The sequence below is a fragment of the Oncorhynchus clarkii genome, chromosome 1 (genome assembly GCF_045791955.1).
Source record: "Oncorhynchus clarkii lewisi isolate Uvic-CL-2024 chromosome 1, UVic_Ocla_1.0, whole genome shotgun sequence".
Lineage (NCBI taxonomy): Eukaryota > Metazoa > Chordata > Actinopteri > Salmoniformes > Salmonidae > Oncorhynchus > Oncorhynchus clarkii.
Genome location: NC_092147.1, coordinates 75,821,396 through 75,841,814, shown reverse-complemented (window position 1 = coordinate 75,841,814; position 20,419 = coordinate 75,821,396). Strand labels below are relative to the sequence as shown.

General features: G+C 41.1%; 2 protein-coding genes across 3 annotated transcripts; both read left to right on the top strand.

Annotated features, from left to right (window-relative positions):
* Window positions 1-1,254: 1,254 nt before the first annotated feature.
* On the top strand, window positions 1,255-6,950 carry LOC139417604 (cytochrome P450 26B1-like). Of its 2 annotated transcripts, XM_071166823.1 has the most exons (7): window positions 1,255-1,303; window positions 1,842-2,096; window positions 2,494-2,718; window positions 2,989-3,264; window positions 3,647-3,802; window positions 4,013-4,456; window positions 5,325-5,801. In XM_071166823.1, the coding sequence occupies exons 2-7, from the start codon at window positions 1,893-1,895 to the stop codon at window positions 5,658-5,660; spliced, it is 1,641 nt and encodes a 546-aa protein (XP_071022924.1). In that variant the 5' UTR covers window positions 1,255-1,303; window positions 1,842-1,892; the 3' UTR covers window positions 5,661-5,801. The 2 variants fall into 2 exon arrangements, with proteins under 2 accessions (XP_071022924.1, XP_071022922.1); XM_071166821.1 differs by lacking the exon at window positions 1,255-1,303 and having other exon boundaries at window positions 1,475-2,096; window positions 5,325-6,950.
* Window positions 6,951-8,494: 1,544 nt separating this feature from the next.
* On the top strand, window positions 8,495-17,245 carry LOC139417593 (cytochrome P450 26A1-like). The gene is made up of 7 exons (XM_071166815.1): window positions 8,495-8,698; window positions 8,918-9,142; window positions 9,278-9,559; window positions 9,678-9,827; window positions 9,912-10,046; window positions 15,463-15,615; window positions 16,505-17,245. The coding sequence occupies exons 1-7, from the start codon at window positions 8,510-8,512 to the stop codon at window positions 16,844-16,846; spliced, it is 1,476 nt and encodes a 491-aa protein (XP_071022916.1). The 5' UTR covers window positions 8,495-8,509; the 3' UTR covers window positions 16,847-17,245.
* The last annotated feature ends 3,174 nt before the right edge of the window (window positions 17,246-20,419 follow it).

The following is a 20,419-nucleotide window of genomic DNA, read 5'->3' as shown; positions in this document are numbered from 1 at the left end:
CTGGCTATACAAAAAAGTTTTCAAACTTTTTCACCAAATGTTTGGATTTAGCCATAAAGGGTCATTACACACCCATTTGTCATATAAAGTGACACGGTTGGTTAATGACATGTTTACAATGTGAGGCCGCAGTCTAACATTTTATTTGAAATCAAACTGAAGATAAAACTACCCTTTTCATCTCACAATAAAAAAAAGAATAGGTAGACCATTTTGGACCACATTGATCTACTGTATCTATTTTTATCACATGTTATTTCATTAGATACAAATATTTTTATTTAAAAAAATGAGACTGTAGGTTACCCTCTTGTATTGAAATTCTTTGTTTAAACATTCAATTTACGAATTTGGCCAACAATCCAAAATGTGTGCAACAAGTGTTCCGTCTGTTCCCTGATCGAAAAAGGAACCCACCTGGAAGAACTGAGGACACCACAGGTACCGGCATCTCTGGGGCACACTCATCAACACTAAATATGAGAGGAAACCCAATTCTAACCAGAGGAATGTTAACACAACCACGCGTAAAGCATTTCCCGAAGTTTTGAATTGAAGCTAATGTTATATTTACATTTATTTTTACATTTGTGTACCAGTTTCTAAAATGCTATATTGTGGTTTTAATCTAACACGTTCAACCTGTGATTTCAACATTAAATATGAAGACATTCAACTGCGTAACATTACAGGACAAATCATCCGGAAACCTAGATTTGTTATAATTTGCTCACGTTAGATTAAGTTCTACAACATGTAAATAGTGCTATTTATCCGAGAAAATAAATATTACCTATAATTTTGCAGGTTGAATTAATCTTGAAATCATGAAAACTTGTTCAGATTATTGTTAATTTGTTGGCCTATATGTATTATTATTCACACAGGTTGGCAGGGCATGCAATACAAAGGCCTGCGCCATGTCCATGCCAATTGAGAACTGGTCTATGTGAACAGAGTCGGTCAAACTGAAGGGTTTCAGTGATTGGTTGGTTACCTGTCTCCTCAATCAGCTGCCATTCGATCCCTATACCATACACGCACTTTCAAAGCCGCATCGCTAACGCGCTCACTCAATCTCCGAGTGCTATCACAAACTTTTCTCCAATCCTGGCGATTTAACGAGCTCTTTAGATATATATAAAAAAAACAAAAACGTTATACGTCATCTGCGAAGGTGGATCATGTAGTGTTCCAATATTTATAAAGCTCCGTGCGAACAATACATTTTGGAGGAGGAAAGAGACCTTTAAGGACGAGTTTCTCGTTGCTGTCAGCGACTTGGTTCCACGTTTAAGACAAGGTAAGGCTCTCTACACCTACTATTTCAATATTCCAGTTGTTTTCGTTGATGTTTTTGTGTTTTTCTCAAGCTACAAACACTTTTAAAATAGGCAACTTTTTTCAGTGTTACTTTCTTAAAGGAAGATACTATACGATTATTAGTCAGCATCCGCCTTACACGTCTCAAACGTTGGCCAACTGTAGGCTACTGTATTTCAATCAATGTGAGTGTATCCCCCGCTTTTGCTTGATTTATTACAATGCACTATAAAACGCATGTAACCTGTACAACTATTTGGAATACTTGTGAGTTTGTCGTCATTCAAGGGGAAGTAAATTGAGGCGGGATGAAGGAGACTTCCAGTAGATATAAATCAGGATCATCTTTTTCTTTCGTTTAGCCTACTTAAACCATCTCTTCTGCATAATTATCAGAAACCATGCTTGTCATACAAATATGTGTCTGTTAAGATTGGAAAGTAAGTTGCATGAATAACAATTGCAACATAAAAGCGCCATTAACGTTTTGGGAAATTATTTCTCTCTACTCTGGACAGAGAAAAGAAGCACGAGTCAGACTTCACACAGTAGCACGTGGATTTTTGGAGATGTTCCTTCTGGAGCTCAATCACTTGTCAGCGCTGGTCACTGCGCTCACATCAGTGCTCTCCGCCCTGATATTGCTTGCCGTCTCCAGGCAACTGTGGACCATCCGGTGGACCATTACGCGGGACACAGAGAGCAAGTTGCCGCTACCCAATGGGTCCATGGGCTGGCCGCTGGTGGGAGAAACGTTCCACTGGCTCTTTCAGGTATGAGGAGTATTGTTTCGTTTTTTTTTACAAGCGTTCCAAGATACGTGCATGTGATGAGCTAAAGAGTTTGTTTGTGTTAAAATGTGCAAAGAAACAGCACACAACTTATGAAAACATTACATCTCAGTTCAATATACTGTATACTGAATATAATGCGTCCATGGTACTATACTTGTGTGGACTTGATGAGCGTGTGTAATTCATTCTTGCGGTGAAAAACAGACGCTTTCACTTCAATTCCACACCGCGCTCCTGTAGGAATGCATCCCGCTTCCAGACTGGGCGTAAACTAGGAGGCACGGGGTAGAGCCTTAAGGCCATGGGTAGAACGCGCCCTCTTTATACACATGAACTGAACACCTCCTTTACCGGTTTTGTGTGTGTTTTACGACAGGGGTCCAACTTCCACATCTCCAGGAGAGAGAAGCATGGCAACGTTTTTAAAACTCACCTTTTAGGAAAGCCTGTTATCCGGGTGACTGGTGCCGAAAACATCCGTAAAATCTTGCTTGGAGAACACAACTTGGTTTGCACGCAGTGGCCTCAGAGTACCCGTATTATCCTGGGACCCGACACCCTGGTCAACTCTATCGGAGATTTGCACAAGAAGAAGAGAAAAGTAAGGATGAAATAAAGATGAGTAAAAACCCGCAGGGGACATAACTTGGTGAGGCATGATCATCTTCTATGCCTGTTACTCGCCAGGGAGGCAAATCAAGGCAATAAAATATGCACATAATTCCCTGCTGTTGTTATTGAGTTATTATAGGTAATAACTAGAGAAGTATCGGGATGATTAATTTTGTCTCAAGTATTATTCAATTGTTGTCTGGAGTACCTTGTAGCCTACCAGGTGATAACTTTTTATTATGCTTTCCTTTCCTTTAAGATCTTGGCAAAAGTCTTTAGCCGCGGGGCCTTGGAGACTTACCTACCTCGCTTGCAAGATGTTGTCAAGTCTGAAATTGCAAAGTGGTGCTCAGAGCCTGGCCCAGTGAATGTTTACGTCTCAGCCAAGTCTCTCACATTTCGCATTGCTGTCAGAGTCTTGTTGGGACTGAAGATGGAGGAAAAACGCATAGTTTACCTGTCTAAGATCTTTGAGCAACTCATGAACAACCTCTTCTCACTACCAATTGACGCACCTATGAGTGGCCTCCGCAAAGTGAGTAAGCCTACAGCCAACAATGTTATAATGCTGTAAAATTATTTGCATATTTATTTTATGTTTTAATCATTGTAGAAATGATAGTCCTGAGAAATGATAACCCTGAAATTATAATACGTTAATTTATGATTAATATCTTTACATGTTTAAAAAACAAAACTATTGTAGCCTAATTCATATTGTATGGTGTGGCATGATAACAAAACTATTTTGCTAACTTGTATTGGTAACAAAAAACTTGCACAGCACATAAACTCTCAATATGTTATTAGAATGGAAAAGAGTAAATATAATATATTTTCAAGCACTGAATGGAAATATCCCATCAAGGCAGCTAAAAATCCATTAGACGCCATGCTGATGTATGTTTTCTTCTCAGGGAATAGAAGCCCGGGAAATCCTACATGCGTGCATGGAGAAAATCATAGAGGAGAAAATGCAGAAACAACAGTCTGATGAGTACTATGATGCTTTCGATTACATGTTGATCAGTGCCAAGGAAAATGGAAATGAACTCAGCATGCAGGAGTTGAAGGTAAATAATTGTATTTTTCTGTTTAACCATTCTGTTTTCTTTGGTCATATGCATTACAATCCCACATTTGCAATTGTATAGTCAAACTTATTTGGAGGTTTATAGCCTACTAAGGTGAATGGACCATTTATTTACTTTGGACGACCAAAACAAATGTCCAATATTATAGCTTAAATTAAATGTTAATTGTGTTCTGTTTCTGGTGTCTAGGAAACCGCGGTGGAGTTAATATTTGCTGCTCACTCAACTACAGCCAGTGCCTCCACTTCACTTATTCTTCAACTCCTGCGGCACCCCGCTGTGGTGGAGAAAGCCCAGATGGAGCTGGAGTCCGAGGGTCTCGGCTACGAAGCACATAGCGCCCACAGATGCTCCGGCAAAGAAAATGGTCTGAAAGGTCCTCTTGCGGCGGAACATGAGGAACATCGGCCTCTAGACGCAGAGGACACCCTGTTGATGAATGGGAACGGGACTGTTAATTGCGCACTGGATGAAGAAGAAGAAGCACGGTGTTCTCGGTCTCATATTCCTTGTTTAACTTTGGAGAAACTGAGTCAGCTACGTTACATTGAATGTGTCGTCAAGGAGGTCCTGCGGTTTCTCCCGCCAGTGTCTGGAGGATACAGGACGGTGCTACGAACATTCGAATTGAACGTAAGTATATAATTACGCGCGCTTTTTACACACTACGGAAGCGCACTACACTCTTTAAAAAAAGGTTATGGAAAGAAACAAAAAGGTTCCCTTTTGTAGAGTTATTTGATCAGAACCCCAGGGGTTATTCTTCACTGAACCATTGGGTTGCATACAGGGTTATATTTGGAGTAAATTTCGGTTCTATATACAACCTTTAGTAGTGTTATATATGAAGCATATGAACACTTTTTGGTTCTATCCAGAAGCTTTTTTTCTAAGAGTGTATTGAAGCTGACCTTAGATCAACCCCATGACCAGGCCACACCGCATCATACTTTAGATTTACTGTGATGTCGGGCAATTAGTCCCTCAACTGGCTAGAACATAAAACATTATTCGAAAGCAGATACAATGCGATGTCAGTATTTTTTTTAAGTAATTGAGCGAGTTTTCAATACACCATAATGCGTGCAGCGCTCAAGTGCATCTCCCAATCATTGCTCCATATAAAGTGACCAAGAGATTCACATAGGCGTTTATTTGAAATGAGGGATATAGTGAACTGAGGACCCTAGGGTAAAAGTATAAATAACTTTGAAACCGTCTGGATATCCTATGCCCGATGGTGGATACGATTAGATATATTCTAGTCGGATTATGAAAACTTTATTCATACTGATTAATAATTAATTTACAGTTGATAAGATTCATATTGATGTTTAGGGTCCTTGTGATATGTTGTGAGATACAGATGATGCTGAATATGCCTTAACATTTCCGGAAGTCAAAGAGCATTCAATCTAACTGTAAAGCGGTTAGATAGCAACCTTGTCCTTGTAAATATTGTATTGAAGTTTAATTTTTGTTTTGTCTCTCTACTTCCAAGGGCTACCAGATTCCTAAAGGATGGAGTGTAATGTACAGTATCCGGGACACCCATGAGACAGCTGCAGTGTTCCAGAGACCGGAGATCTTCGACCCAGACCGCTTCGGGCCGGAGCGTGACGAGAGCAAGACTGGGCGCTTCAATTACATTCCATTTGGTGGCGGAATAAGGAGTTGCGTCGGAAAAGAACTTGCCCAAATGATACTAAAAACCCTGGCAGTTGAGGTGATTGGCACATGCAAATGGACACTCGCCACGGAAACATTCCCCAAGATGCAGACGGTGCCAATAGTCCACCCCGTCAATGGACTGCATGTGCATTTCAATTACGCATAGCCTACTCCGATAGTTTAGAGATGTCATTGTGTTATTATTAAAAACATTAACATTAAGCTCATTAACTTTCCGCAATTGCAATATTAAGTTATTCAATCTGAATACATCAGCAAGAACCCTATGCTGTGAGAAACACGGTGGTCATTGTAGAGTGGAACCAATGCATGGTGCCAGTGGCCAGTGATGATCTGCTTATCGCCAAGATCGCCTTTTTACGCACTGGGAAAAGTGACTCCATACATTTGCTATTCTTCACGGACATCCGGGCGCCCACTTCCATAACATAGCAAATCGAAAAGTGATAGCCTATATTTCAGCACCATAATGCAATATACAATGGACGAGTAGGGCTTTCCTCTCAGAACAAACATTATTTGTGCTCAGGACTGATTACAAATATCCGTCTATAATACGAAATTGTCTTTCAGATCTTGCACTTGGTCTCCACGAAAGACTTTCAGAAATACATTCCAAATGTATGTGTTTATGTCCAGTATGTAAGTAGATTGAAATGAGATATAGGCCTACATTTATAGGCTAAATAAGTGTATGTGTGTATGAAATGAAGTAGTATTACAAATAAGCTTTATTTATAGAACACTTCGGTTAAGTCGGTGTACATATGGAATAATAATGAAGAGGCCTAGTTATTTATAATCAATGTAAAGCATAGACCGTTAAAACAAACCATAGGCCTAGAGTATCGCTAATTATTTGATTATAAAGACTATAAATCAAAATGCAATTATATAAACTTACCTAGAGAAAATAACCAATTATTATTTGTATTCTTATTATTATTACATGTTCCATCATTATGAATAATCGTTTGTTGATTTTAAAGCATGATGGAAGCGCTGTGAAATGACCCGGTTAAGATGGATTCATGGAAGGAGATAGCACTTTTTCTCCTTTACGGAGTGTGTATGTACAGTATTTGTTCTATTGATTGAATGTGTGTATTTTTGTGTAGATGTTGCTCGTATTATCTATAGAACGATGTAAAAGGTAAATTACAAAAAAAGTGTATTTCTGCCATAGAATAGGACATTTTACCATACAAAATGTGCATTTGCTGCCATCATGTTAACCACAATGTATAGATTCCCGTTCTATAAAAAGACCAATATGAACTTGTTTATAGATAAAATTGTTAAGGTTTTGATAATATGACATTTGATAAGTGTGCCAGTATTGTCACAGTATAAGCCTATACAATATATAATGAAATGTGTTGTTTTTAATATGAGATGCCAAAATATAGTCAATTGTAAGCGTAGTGTATAGCCTTAGTTGTTAGTTGGGTCTGTTTTCGTTCGCCAACTCATATCATTGAATTCCATAACCACAAGAACGATTTGCATATCATTTGACAGGCTCCGCCCCCGAAGATAAATGGAACCTGAAAGGTTACACCTTCAGAGTGAACTCGGATTGCAGTGTGACCCTCTAGTGAACCATTTAACTCTGCCCTATTGACCCTCAGTTTAGGTGACGCTTTGTTAACTGTGCGTTCACGAGCAGTGACCACAACACCAATGATATCTCACAACATAATTTCCACACCAAAGAATTCTAGACCTATAGGTCACTATCTGACTTTCCTCCATAGACGACTGAAATTATTAATTGTAGGTAAGACACTTGATTTAAACCCTCAGACCACCCACGTTTAACAGAACTACCCCCTCCCTTCCACACACCCAACCACACACACACAAACACACTCCCGCTATCTTCCTCTCTCTCTCGCTCTCTCTTACCAAGTTAAAACCGACAGTGTAAAATGACCCTTCTCAAATTACCTCCAAAAAGGTTGAAATTATTCTAAATTGTAGGCTATACCCTATAGGTTAATTGAGACATTGAAAAACAATTTATGAAATCCTGACGTCAATAGGCCTATAGATTGAGATAATGTATGATTATGCACTCAATTTGATTGTCATGATTGACAGAATAGACGACTGTGAAGATGATGGCGCGATCCTAATTATGAGTGGTAAAGGGCCCTGTAACTCGTCATTTGGTGGGCAGTGAACTTGGCGACGTTTTGGCACCAGAGTTCACACGGATGTCACGGTCCGTGTTGTAGGTCACAGGCAGGGCAACGCATTGAAATGGGGCAGAGCGTCCCTGCCCCCAAATCTGTTGGAATCGCGCTTCGGTAATGGGTTTTAAACACAGGGTGCACAGAGAACGGTGATTTGGAGAGTGTTAGATGGCATCTCCATTTCAAAGTAATCTATTCATTAACAGTACACCCCGTAGAGTAAACTAAATACAAAGCATGAATCCGTTACCGTTGGAAAAAATATAGGACAATACATTGATATGAATGCAAAGTGAACACAGATGCAGCGCTTGTCCTAGCCTATTGACACATGTGTCAAGCCTGGATGTCCCCTTCATGGACACGAGTGTCTCTCGGAAGTATAATAGGCCAAATGTTCTATTAACATAATCAAGCCCGATCAGTCTCAGACTAGGGGATTCAGCTTGTAAACGAAGAACACGATATATTGGGTAACCGATGAGGTCTTTTCCAAAGTAAAATGCTTGTATTCTATTGTGGGGCCGCACACCAATAAATGGTTAAACATTCGTAACAGTCCACTGTGGGCGGAGCATGGGGCGCGAGCAAAAGCAACACAATTAAACATGAACTCTGAGTGAACTAATTTGTCCAGCCCGAGGTAAGATGAGGCATGGTTGGGGGAAACGGCTGAATAAAAGCGCAGAATGGAGGGTGAGACACAACAGTCAAGTGCAACACTTGGCTACTTCCACTCCCAGTGGTCCACTACCCGCCGTCCATCTTGCACTTGTTTCACAAGATTCTCCTAGAGATGGGGTTCGGCGCTTTATTCATAACATGTTTTTGCACTCTCGTGCTCCCACTCATTTTGATCGTGGCGGCGATGAAACTGTGGGAAATGTACGTCATTAGTGGAAGTGATCCAACCTGTCAGAGTCCTCTTCCTCCGGGTACCATGGGACTGCCCTTCCTTGGAGAGACGCTTCAGATGGTCCTGCAGGTAACTGATGATGGAAACATCAATTGCAAACTCTGATCCTGCCTATATTTACAGTGTGCAGCAGGCTGCTGTCGATTAGTTGGGGTTATGCATCAGGCTGAAATGTCCTCACAGAAGAGTATGCTATTGAAAAAAACGAAAGATTGTTTAGTAGCCTAATTCAAACATTTTAAATATGCAATTAATATTGTGCACCTTTTCTACACGATTTATTTTCAGAGAAGAACATTTCTAAAAATGAAACGTCAGAAATATGGATATATTTATAAGACGCATCTCTTTGGGAGTCCAACCGTGAGGATAATGGGTTCAGAACATGTGAAACAGATTCTGATGTCAGAACACAAATTGGTCGCGGCTCAGTGGCCAGCATCAGTGCGACTCATCCTCGGGTCGCACGCCCTCTCCAATGCGCACGGCGCGCTCCACAAGCGCAAGAAAAAGGTAGGCAATGTTGAGTAGCCTACAAATCTGTGTAGGCACCTCATGGTTTATACTTATAATGAAAAACACATTGTAATTTACCACGCCTTTTCCTTATAGCATACACTTAAAGCGCTCTCTCCTGTTTGCCTGCAGGCGATCATAAAAGCCTTTTCCCGGGAAGCCATGGAACAGTATATTCCTGTGATCCGGGAGGAGGTGAGATGCGCCGTGGATAACTGGCTGCAGAGCGACTCTTGCGTGCTAATGTACCCAGAGATGAAGCGCCTCATGTTCCGCATCGCAATGAGAATCCTGCTTGGCTTCGAGCCCGAGCAATCAAAGACCGAAGAGCTGGAATTAGTGGAAGTGTTCGAAGAAATGATAAAGAACCTTTTCTCCCTACCAATCGATGTTCCTTTCAGCGGCTTGTATCGGGTAAGTTGCCTGTGAAATGGTAGGATTGATTGATTGAAGCAGCCCTGGAATGCGTCACATGGGGCTACAGTGTGCGCACAACATTGTTGACCGATATTGTTCACCATTCCGTTTATAGGGTCTGAGAGCGCGCAACATCATCCACTCAAAAATAGAGCAAAACATAAAAAAGAAGCTTTCCAATATTGATAACAACAACAATTATAAGGATGCGCTGCAATTATTGATTGAGGACGGTGAGATGAAGGAGCAGCGAGTAAGCATGGAGGTAACAGATGCCTTTCATGGTCATTTGATTCTACACACTGCCATTTACTCCATGTATGAACCATTATTTATGTATTTCCAACAGGAGATAAAAGAATCTGCCACAGAATTACTATTCGGTGGCCACGAGACGACAGCGAGCACTGCGACCTCTCTGGTGATGTTTCTCGGGCTGCATGCGAATGTCGTGCGTAAAATGCGCCATGAGCTTCAGGAGAAGGTTGGTATCACCAGAGGAAGAGCCCAAAATCTGTTTTCTCCAGCAGGTGGCGTTTTTTCGTATATTTTTCGCTCACTAAGTAAGGAATTTTTGTATGGCGGTCAATGAGTGTCGAATTTGGTTAACAAAAAATGAAATAGCTTATTTGCTATGTGTGGTTAATTTGAAGTTTCGTAATGCTTAGGTTGTTATATTAGGTTGTTATAAGTGTACTAATATAGCCTAAGTAGGACACGTGACATCTCAGCAACTTTGAGAAAAAACACTTCATATTGGAGTTGTGCCTGTTGTTCACGTTCATATCTGCACTCTCATTGGCTAGACTGCTGTCCATTTTTAAAGACTTTTCTTTTCATTGTGAGAGCGCCCACTTGAGTAGCTGGGTCCGATTTTTCAAAGGCATCTTAAGGATAAGTTTATCGTTAGATGCATTTGTAGGAACATCGTTAAATCTCAGAGCTGTTTCCCAAAATCATATTTAAGGACGTTGCACTTGAAAACGCTCGGAATCTAACGCCTGCCTCAGAACACTCAGCTAGGTGCGTCATTAGATGCTTTTTTGCCCTCCCGTGTGACTTTATACACAGAAGATCTCCGCTAAATATAGTATCACATGGTTTATCTGTCTGTGACTTCTGATAATTTAAGAACAAAGTTGACTAAAAATACGAAGTTGCCAGTGTCTTTGCAATTGATACAAACAAGCGACGTAGGCAATAACAAAATGCCTAAAATAAAACCGAGATGACTGCATTAAAATATAAATAGTAGGCTATAGGTCTATTTCAAACATATTCAAATAACATTTAATGTTCAATCAATTGAGTTCTATTTTGCAACTTCTAGGCTACTGTAGTTTAACATGCTCCCTATGTATCTTTCGATCCTATCAGTATAGGATGCTCCAACGACGCACTTTGCGATGCATCGTTAAAATCAAATCAAATCAATTTTATTTATATAGCCCTTCGTACATCAGCTGATATCTCAAAGTGCTGTACAGAAACCCAGCCTAAAACCCCAAACAGCAAGCAATGCAGGTGTAGAAGCACGGTGGCTAGGAAAAACTCCCTAGAAAGGCCAAAACCTAGGAAGAAACCTAGAGAGGAACCAGGCTATGTGGGGTGGCCAGTCCTCTTCTGGCTGTGCCGGGTGGAGATTATAACAGAACATGGCCAAGATGTTCAAATGTTCATAAATGACCAGCATGGTCGAATAATAATAAGGCAGAACAGTTGAAACTGGAGCAGCAGCACGGCCAGGTGGACTTGGGACAGCAAGGAGTCATCATGTCAGGTAGTCCTGAGGCATAGTCCTCAGAGAGAGGAATAGAGAATTAGAGAGAGCACTCTTAAATTCACACAGGACACCGAATAGGACAGGAGAAGTACTCCAGGTATAACAAACTGACCCTAGCCCCCCGACACATAAACTACTGCAGCATAAATACTGGAGGCTGAGACAGGAGGGGTCAGGAGACACTGTGGCCCCATCCGAGGACACCCCCGGACAGGGCCAAAACACTCCTAAACCTAAATTCCATCGCTCTCAGGAAACTGGGCCCTGGTCAATATAATGGATGCTGGCTGGATAATCTGTGGTATCGCTATGTATCTTTTATTTATTTGATATAATTCACCTTTATTTAACCAGGTAGGCTAGTTGAGAACATGTTCTCATTTACAACTGCGACCTGGCCAAGATATAGCAAAGCAGTTCGACACACAATACAGAGTTACACATGGAATAAACAAACATACAGTCAAAAATACAGTAGAAAAAGTCTATATACAGTGTGTGCAAATGAGGTAGTATAAGGGAGCTAAGGCAATAAATAGGCCATGGTCGCGGCTTTTGTGGAGCGATGGGTAACGATGCTTCGTGGGTGTCAGTTGTTGATGTGTGTAGAAGGTCCCTAGTTCGCGCCCGGGTATGGGCGAGGGGACGGTCTAAAATTATACTGTTACATTGTTATTAAAAAAAAATTATACTGTTACTACATTGAATGGTACATGTGCAGAAGATGAATGTGCAAGTAGAGATACTAGGGCGCAAAAGAGCAAGATAAATAAATACAGTATGGGGATGAGGTAGTTGGATGGGCTATTTACAGATGGGCTATGTACAGGTGCAGTGATCTGTGAGCTGCTCTGACAGCTGGTGCTTAAAGCTAGTGAGGGAGATATGAGTCTCCAGCTTCAGTGATTTTTGCAGTTCGATCCAGTCATTGGCAGCAGAGAACTGGAAGGAAAGGCGGCTAAAGGAAGAATTGGCTTTGGGGGTGACCAGTGAGATATACCTGCTGGAGCGCGTGCTACGGGTGGGTGCTGCTTTGGTGACCAGTGAGCTGAGATAAGGTGGGGCTTTACCTAGCAGAGACTTGTAGACGACCTGGAGCCAGTGGGTTTGGCGGCGAGTATGAAGCAAGGTCCAGCCAACGAGTGCGTACAGGTCGCAGTGGTGGGTAGTATATGGGGTTTTGGTGACAAAACGGATGGCACATTGATAGACTGCATCCAATTTGTTGAGTAGAGTGTTGGAGGCTATTTTGTAAATGACATCGCCAAAGCCAAGGATCGGTAAGATGTTCAGTTTTACGAGGGTATGTTTGGTAGCATGAGTGAAGGATGCTTTGTTGCAAAATAGGAAGCCAATTCTAGATTTAATTTTGGATTGGAGATGCTTGATGTGAGTCTGGAAGGAGAGTTTACAGTCTAACCAGACACCTAGGTATTTGTAGTTTTCTACATATTCTAAGTCAGAACCGTCCAGAGTAGTGATGCTGGACGGGCGGGCAGGTGCGGGCAGCGATCGGTTGAATAGCATGCATTTAGTTTTACTTCCATTTAAGAGCAGTTGGAGGCCACGGAAGGAGAGTTGAATGGCATTGAAGCTCGTCTGGAGATTAGTTAACACAGTGTCCAAAGAAGGGCCAGAGGTATACAGAATGGTGTCGTCTGCATAGAGGTGGATCAGAGAATCACCAGCAGCAAGAGCGACATCATTGATGTATACAGAGAAGAGAGTCAGCCCCAAAATTGAGCCCTGTGGCACCTCCATAGAGACTGCCAGAGGTCCGGACAACAGGCCCTCTGATTTGACACACTGAACTCAATCTTTGGGAATCTCAGAGAGGTTGAACAGGCTAGTAATAGGGGTTGCAACAATTTCGGCAGATCATTTTAGAAAGAGAAGGTCCAGATTGTCTAGCCCGGCTGATTTGTAGGGGTCCAATTTTTTCAGCTCTTTCAGAACATCAGCTATCTGGATTTGGGTGAAGGAGAAATGGGGGAGGCTTGGGCGAGTTGCTGTGGGTGGTGCAGGGCTGTTGATTGGGGTAGGGGTAGCCAGTTGGAAAGCATGGCCAGCCGTAGAAAAATGCTTATTGAAATTCTCAATTATAGTGGGCAGCTAGCCTCAGTGCAGTGGGCAGCTGGGAGGAGGTGCTCTTATTCTCCATGGACTTTACAGTGTCCCAGAACTTTTTTGAGTTTGTGCTACAGGATGAAAATTTCTGCTTGAAAAAGCTAGCCTTAGCTTTCCTAACTGCCTGTGTATATTGGTTCCTAACTTCCCTGAAAAGTTGCATATCACAGGGGCTATTCAAAGCTAATGCAGAATGCCACAGGATTTTTTTGTGCTAGTCAAGGGCAGTCAGGTCTGGAGAGAACCAAGGGATATATCTGTTCCTGGTTCAACATTTTTTGAACGGGGCATGCTTATTTAAGATGGTGAGGAAGGCACTTTTAAAGAATAACCAGGCATCCTCAACTGATGGGATGAGGTCAATATCCCCTTCCAGGATACCCGGGCCAGGTCGATTAGAAAGGCCTGCTCGCTGAAGTGTTTTAGGGAGCGTTTGACAGTGATGAGGAGTGGTCGTTTGACCGCAGACCCATTACGGATGCAGGCAATGAGGCAGTGATCGCTGAGATCTTGGTTGAAAACAGCAGAGGTGTATTTGGAGGGCAAGTTGATTAAGATGATATCTATGAGGGTGCCTGTGTTTACGGATTTGGGGTTGTACCTGGTGGGTTCATTGATAATTTGTGTGAGATTGGGGGCCTCAAGCTTAGATTGTAGGATGGCCGGGGTGTTAAGCATGTCCCAGTTTAGGTCACCTAGCAGCACGAGCTCTGAAGATAGATGGGGGGCAATCAATTCACATATGGTGTCCAGGGCACAGCTGGGGGCAGAGGGTGGTCTATAGCAAGCGGCAACGGTGAGAGACTTGTTTCTGGAAAGGTGGATTTTTAAAAGTAGAAGCTTGAATTGTTTGGGTATAGACCTGGATAGTTAGACAGAATTCTGCAGGCTATCTCTGCAGTAGATTGCAACACCACCCCCTTTAGCAGTTCTACCTTGTCGGAAGATGTTGTAGTTAGGGATGGAAATTTCAGCGTTTTTGGTGGTCTTCCTAAGCCACGATTCAGACACGGCTAGGACATCCGGGTTGGCAGAGTGTGCTAAAGCAGTGAATAAAACAAACTTAGGGAGGAGGCTTCTAATGTTAACATGCATGAAACCAAGGCTACAGGTAACTGCCAAAATAAAGGAAACAATTGAGTAAATGAGGGACATAATATATTGAAAGCAGTTGCTTCTACACATGTGTGGCTCCTGAATTAATTAAACAATGAATATCCCATCATGCTTAGGGTCATGTATAAAAATGCTGGGCAGGCCATTATTTTGGCTACCATGATATGATAATTCCCCCATCCACAGGGCATGAGTGGTCACTAAATGGTTTGATGATCATAAAAACAATGTAAACCATATGCCATGGTCTTCCCAGTCACCAGATCTCAACCCAATTGAACACTTATGGGAGATTCTGGAGTGTGCCCGAGACGGCGTTTTCCACCACCATCAACGTAACACCAAATAAAGGAATTTCTCATGTAAGAATGGTGTCATGTCCCGCCAAAAGAGTTCCAGACAATTGTAGAATCTATGCCATGGTGCATTGAAGCTGTTCTGGCTCGTGCTGGCCCAACACAAGACACTTTGTGTTGTTTTTTCCTTTATTTTGGCAGTTACTTGTATTATGCATTAAAGCAACACTATACACAATAGGCTAGCATTAAAAGCACTTGATTTTTGTAGTGCCAATGACATGGCATAATATTATTTCAACATGATTTGAAACCATAAATCATTCGCTTACAACGTTTTCTATGACGAGAAAAGTATAATCAATAGAGGCCCATAGTTTTTTGGTTACGATGAGATTAAGATCAGACACAAATCTCATTAAGGTATTTATAAATCATATTCTTCCAAATCTAGGGCTATATTTAATTGATTTAATTTGCTGTACACCTCACCCAGACAGTGGTTTTAATAAGAATACACTCCATGCAAGAAGCATATCCCCCTATCTCTGTGTAATTAAATAGTAATATATTTACAGCATTTGTTGGGAGCCCAATCAGAGGACAAACCCCTGAGTACTGAGTTGTTGGAGCAGTTGAAGTACACCGGCTGTGTCATTAAGGAAACTCTCCGGATCAACCCTCCTGTCCCTGGTGGCTTCCGTGTAGTACTGAAGACTTTTGAGCTTAATGTAAGTAAACTTCCGTGTAGGTCCTTAAAAGGTCCTACACGGTCCTACACGGACTCAACTCCAGCCACTTTACTAAAGGAAATTGATGTAAAAAATGTATCACTAGCCACTTTAAACTATGCCACTTTTATGTTTACATACCCTACATTACTCATCTCATATGAATATACTGTACCCGATACCATCTACTGCATCTTGCCTATGCCGTTCTGTACCATCACTCATTCATATATCTTTATGTACATATTCTTTATCCCTTTACACTTGTGTGTATAAGGTAGCAGTTGTGGAATTGTTAGGTTAGATTACTCATTGGTTACTACTACATTGTCGGAACTAGAAGCACAAGCATTTCGCTACACTCGCATTAACATCTGCTAACCATGTGTATGTGACAAATTAAATTTGATTTGATTTGAAGGTCCTGAAATAACATTTACACAAGAGTTTAGGCTAAAAGTTTAAAGGAGGCATAATTTATTGTCTTTTGAGAAACACAAAATGGAAACCATGTCCTGTTATAGCATATGAGTTTTTCTACAAATGTCTCACACACAATATGGCAGAAGCTCTACTATATGTATTAATATAGAGCTCGTGGTATACATAACAGGAGGCTGCTGAGGGGAGAACGGCTCATAATAATGGCCAGAACGGAGCAAATGGAATGGCATCAAACACCTGGAAACCATGTGTTTGATGTATTTGATACCATTTCACTGATTCTGCTCTAGTCATTACCACAAGCGCGTCCTCCCAAATTAAGGTGCCACCAACCTCCTGTGATATACATCAATGCCTTCAGAAACTGTATAACGATTGGAATAAAATTATTTGAAATCATTGTCATCCTCACCCCAACCTAACATCCTATATTGTGTCTCCTCAGGGCTACCAGATTCCCAGGGGTTGGAAAATCATCTACAGCATCTGCGACACTCACGACGTGCTGGACACACTTATTAATAAGGAGGAGTTTCAGCCAGAGAGGTTTATGGACAAGTCACCAGATGACTCCTCCCGGTTCGGTTACATCCCCTTTGGGGGTGGTGCGAGGACATGTGTGGGTAAAGAGTTTGCTAAAGTTTTACTTAAGGTGTTCCTGGTCGAGGTGGTCACCAGATGCGACTGGACATTGTTGAATGGACCACCGACAATGAAAACAGGCCCAACCGTTTATCCACTGGACAATCTGCCCACAAAATTCACCAAATGTATCCAGACCTACTGATAATGAAATATTGGCATTTATGTATTGGCATTTATGTAAATACACTAAATATTTAAGATAGACATATTGTGTATTTTTTATATTACATATCTTTTGTACGACAGATATTTATGTCAACCCCAGTAGCATTGTAAAAGCAACATTTTTAAAAGCACTTCATGTTGCACTCCAATAGTTCTGAGACAAATCATTTTATGGATATTTTGAAATACAATTGTTTTAAAGCTGTACTTTATCATTTTCATGCAACTCTGTTGTTGCATGTGGAATGTTTTCAATAAACACATGGAAAACTATTATTTTGAACAAAACTATTTCCATTTCCCAAATATTCTGACTTGGCATTGATAGAGCCCACCCACTGTGCACATTTGGTTGATGTGAATTCAATGTGAAATCATCAACACATTTCACCATGCCATTGAATTTATATAAAAAAATGGAATTCCCTTACGTTGATTACTTTTTGCAAATCCAATCAGTTTTTCATGTTGATTCAATGTCATCATATATAGTTGTTGAAATGAAGTCGAAACAACATTGATTGAACCAGTTTTTGTCCAGTGGGAAATCTTTTCATGTCAGATGTCCCTCTATCCCCAAATATTCTTTGGGGGTTCAATTTCTTGAAGAAATATAAATGTACAGTTATTGGTACCAGTTCCTGTTATTGTATCACACTCTATGGAACTACCCACTTGGCACACACTGGTTGAATCAACATTGTTTCCACGTCATTTCAATTACTTTGAACCAACGTAGAATGGCAGTTTACATAGCCTACTCTTAATGACATTCACTCCATACTACAATAACTATTACACTTAAGGCATCATAAGACCCCAAATTACATTAGACAATGTCAACAGTGAGGAATTTGGACCCAAAGGCAGCATATGGGGGACAGGATGTTAGACCCCCAAGATCAGTGGGGAGAGGGGTGGCATGTGACTTCATGGGAAGCCGACGCTTAAAATAATGGTAAAACTTTATCCCCTCAATGTTTATTTAAAGACTTTTTGTGCTCACGCACACACACACACACACACACACACACACACACACACACACACACACACACACACACACACACACACACACACACACACACACACACACACACACACACACACACACACACACACACACACACACACACACACACACACACACACACACACACACACACACACACACACACACACGACAGCCAGTAGGCTGAACCAGGCTTTATAGAGGGCAAGTGTGGCAAAACAGAGGACATGACAAGGGCAAGATAATGATCACTTAAACAGATCCTTTCCCACCTTGCTCCTCCTCATGTGAGTGAAAATGGGACTTTTCACTTCGCAGCAGGGTGGATGAAAGAACTTCTAATGTCATTTGCATGTCTGGTGCACGCTTGCCCTCTAGTTGAACCATATCAATCCTCCTAACTCTCAATCAGGTTACCTATTAGGAACCCTTTGGTATTATTTATAATCGAGAGGAGAGGCTTTTCAGAGGGCACCTTGGGGTCAAGAAGAGTTCAGTGATAATTAAAAGGACCCTGAAATTACAGTGTTGTGGTTGGGGGTGGCTTTTCATCTGCCTGTTCAAATAGTTCGCTAATGAGTAAAGAAAATGAAAAAAATTGTCGGCAAGAAGTTTAATAGGGATATTTCATAATCAAAGTGCATTTCACATTTTAACAAGTATGTTCGTTCATGCACTCTTAGAACTCTTGCTCTCCACTTGTGTGAGCTTTGGTTCAAAGTCACATTAAAAGCGATAAGGGACAACAATTTGTGAAATGAGAGGTAACCAGGGCAGATGGAGGGTACGATTGGGCTCCTAAAACATCAAGCCCAAATTTAGGTAATGCCACCTTTAGTACCAAATGAAATGTAAATGATAACTGACCCCCTAACCTCCCTCTGGAATCATGTGACTTGTATTCTAGTATGCTACAAAAGATATACATTAATAATGATTTCTTTAAATAGCTTTTCCAGGTCATTGAGAGAACAGTTCATTACAATAAAGAGGTAAAGGAGTGGTCTTCAGAGAAAACTATACCAGCCCAGACACATTAGACTTCATAGAAAGAAAACAAAATCCAGAAACCGTGTTGACTCTTTCGGTGAAGTCAGGGCTAGGCAATAGACTTTGTTTGAGACTTTCTTTTGCAGCATTCCAGAGACAAAGGCAAAAAAAAAGTACCAACAATGAAAGAGAAACATTACTGTAACAACGTTTACTGAAATTTACGAGAAGCTGCCAGGAAATACCTTCAGAAGACAAACATCTTAAGAACATAAGGAAATATCCATTTAGATTTCAAAATGTTATAAAGACCATGTTGTTTCATATCCATAAAAACGACGCTTCTCAAATGATGAGGTGATATCCATGTACCGATAGTACATTATGTCTCAATGAAAAACAGATTTGACATCCCCTTTTCTATGGTCCCTGAAGCAACCCCACTGCACCACACTGCCCACTGCAGAAACCAGCACTGTTTATTATCACAGTGTCCATCAGTGTCCATCAGTCATAACCTGGTGAAGACAAAAGTGGATATGACCTAGTCTAATATCTATTTAATGGCAAAACCATTGTCTTACTCACTCACACACAGGCGCACACACACGCATACACACAAACACAGTACATGATCCAAGCCACAAACAATGCTCTAATCATGTGACTCAGTAAAAGGGAGAGAAACAGAGAGAGAAAGTAAGAGAGAGAAACAGAGAGAAAGTAAGAGAGAGAAACAGGGAGACAGTAAGAGAAAGAGAGGAACAGAGAGAGAGAGAAACAGAGACAGTAAGAGAGAGAGAAACATAGAGAGACAGTAAGAGAGAGAGAGAGAGAAACAGCATCCTTCTGCTGTGACCTTATCCAGAAAAGGACACAAACTGTTCACACAGGAGGAATAAGGCGAAATTAAACTGGGATCTGCCAAGGTGAGCGCTAATTATTGGCTTTGTCAGACAGCATCTGTTATTGTGACATTCCAGCAGTCAGCTTCTCTGAGGACAAGCTGAAACCTCCTCCAAAGTTCATGACTGACAAAGCCCTCTGGCTGTTCCCTTTGGAGTTCACCCTCCTCCATTTCCATCACAATAAAGTGCATCTGGCATGATAGTGGTGAGAGAAGAGATTAAGAGATGATACGACACACATTTTTATTTGTGTGTGATGGTGTATCAGACAGGTGTGTAGGGGGTTCATATAGGGGTTTGTATACAGATGTAGGATCTTAATTTGAGCCAGTTTTCTACAGCAGGAAAATAATCCTGCAGCAACAGGAAATGTGAATTATTATGCAGAGGATAATTAATGGACATTTGTGTAGGGGTTGATAAATGTTTTGTTTGGGGAAAATAGTAATTTCAGAAGCATTTTTGAACCTCAAACACATTACAAGTTAAACATGTCCTGCTTAGAAAAGAAAATGTTTCTGTAAAAGGGTGATCAAGTTAAGATTCTACATCTGTAGGGGTGTGTGTGGTGTGTGTGTGTGTGTTTGTTAGCATAAGTAGTCTTATGCTCTTGTACGTATTTGGAAGGAGTATATGTTGT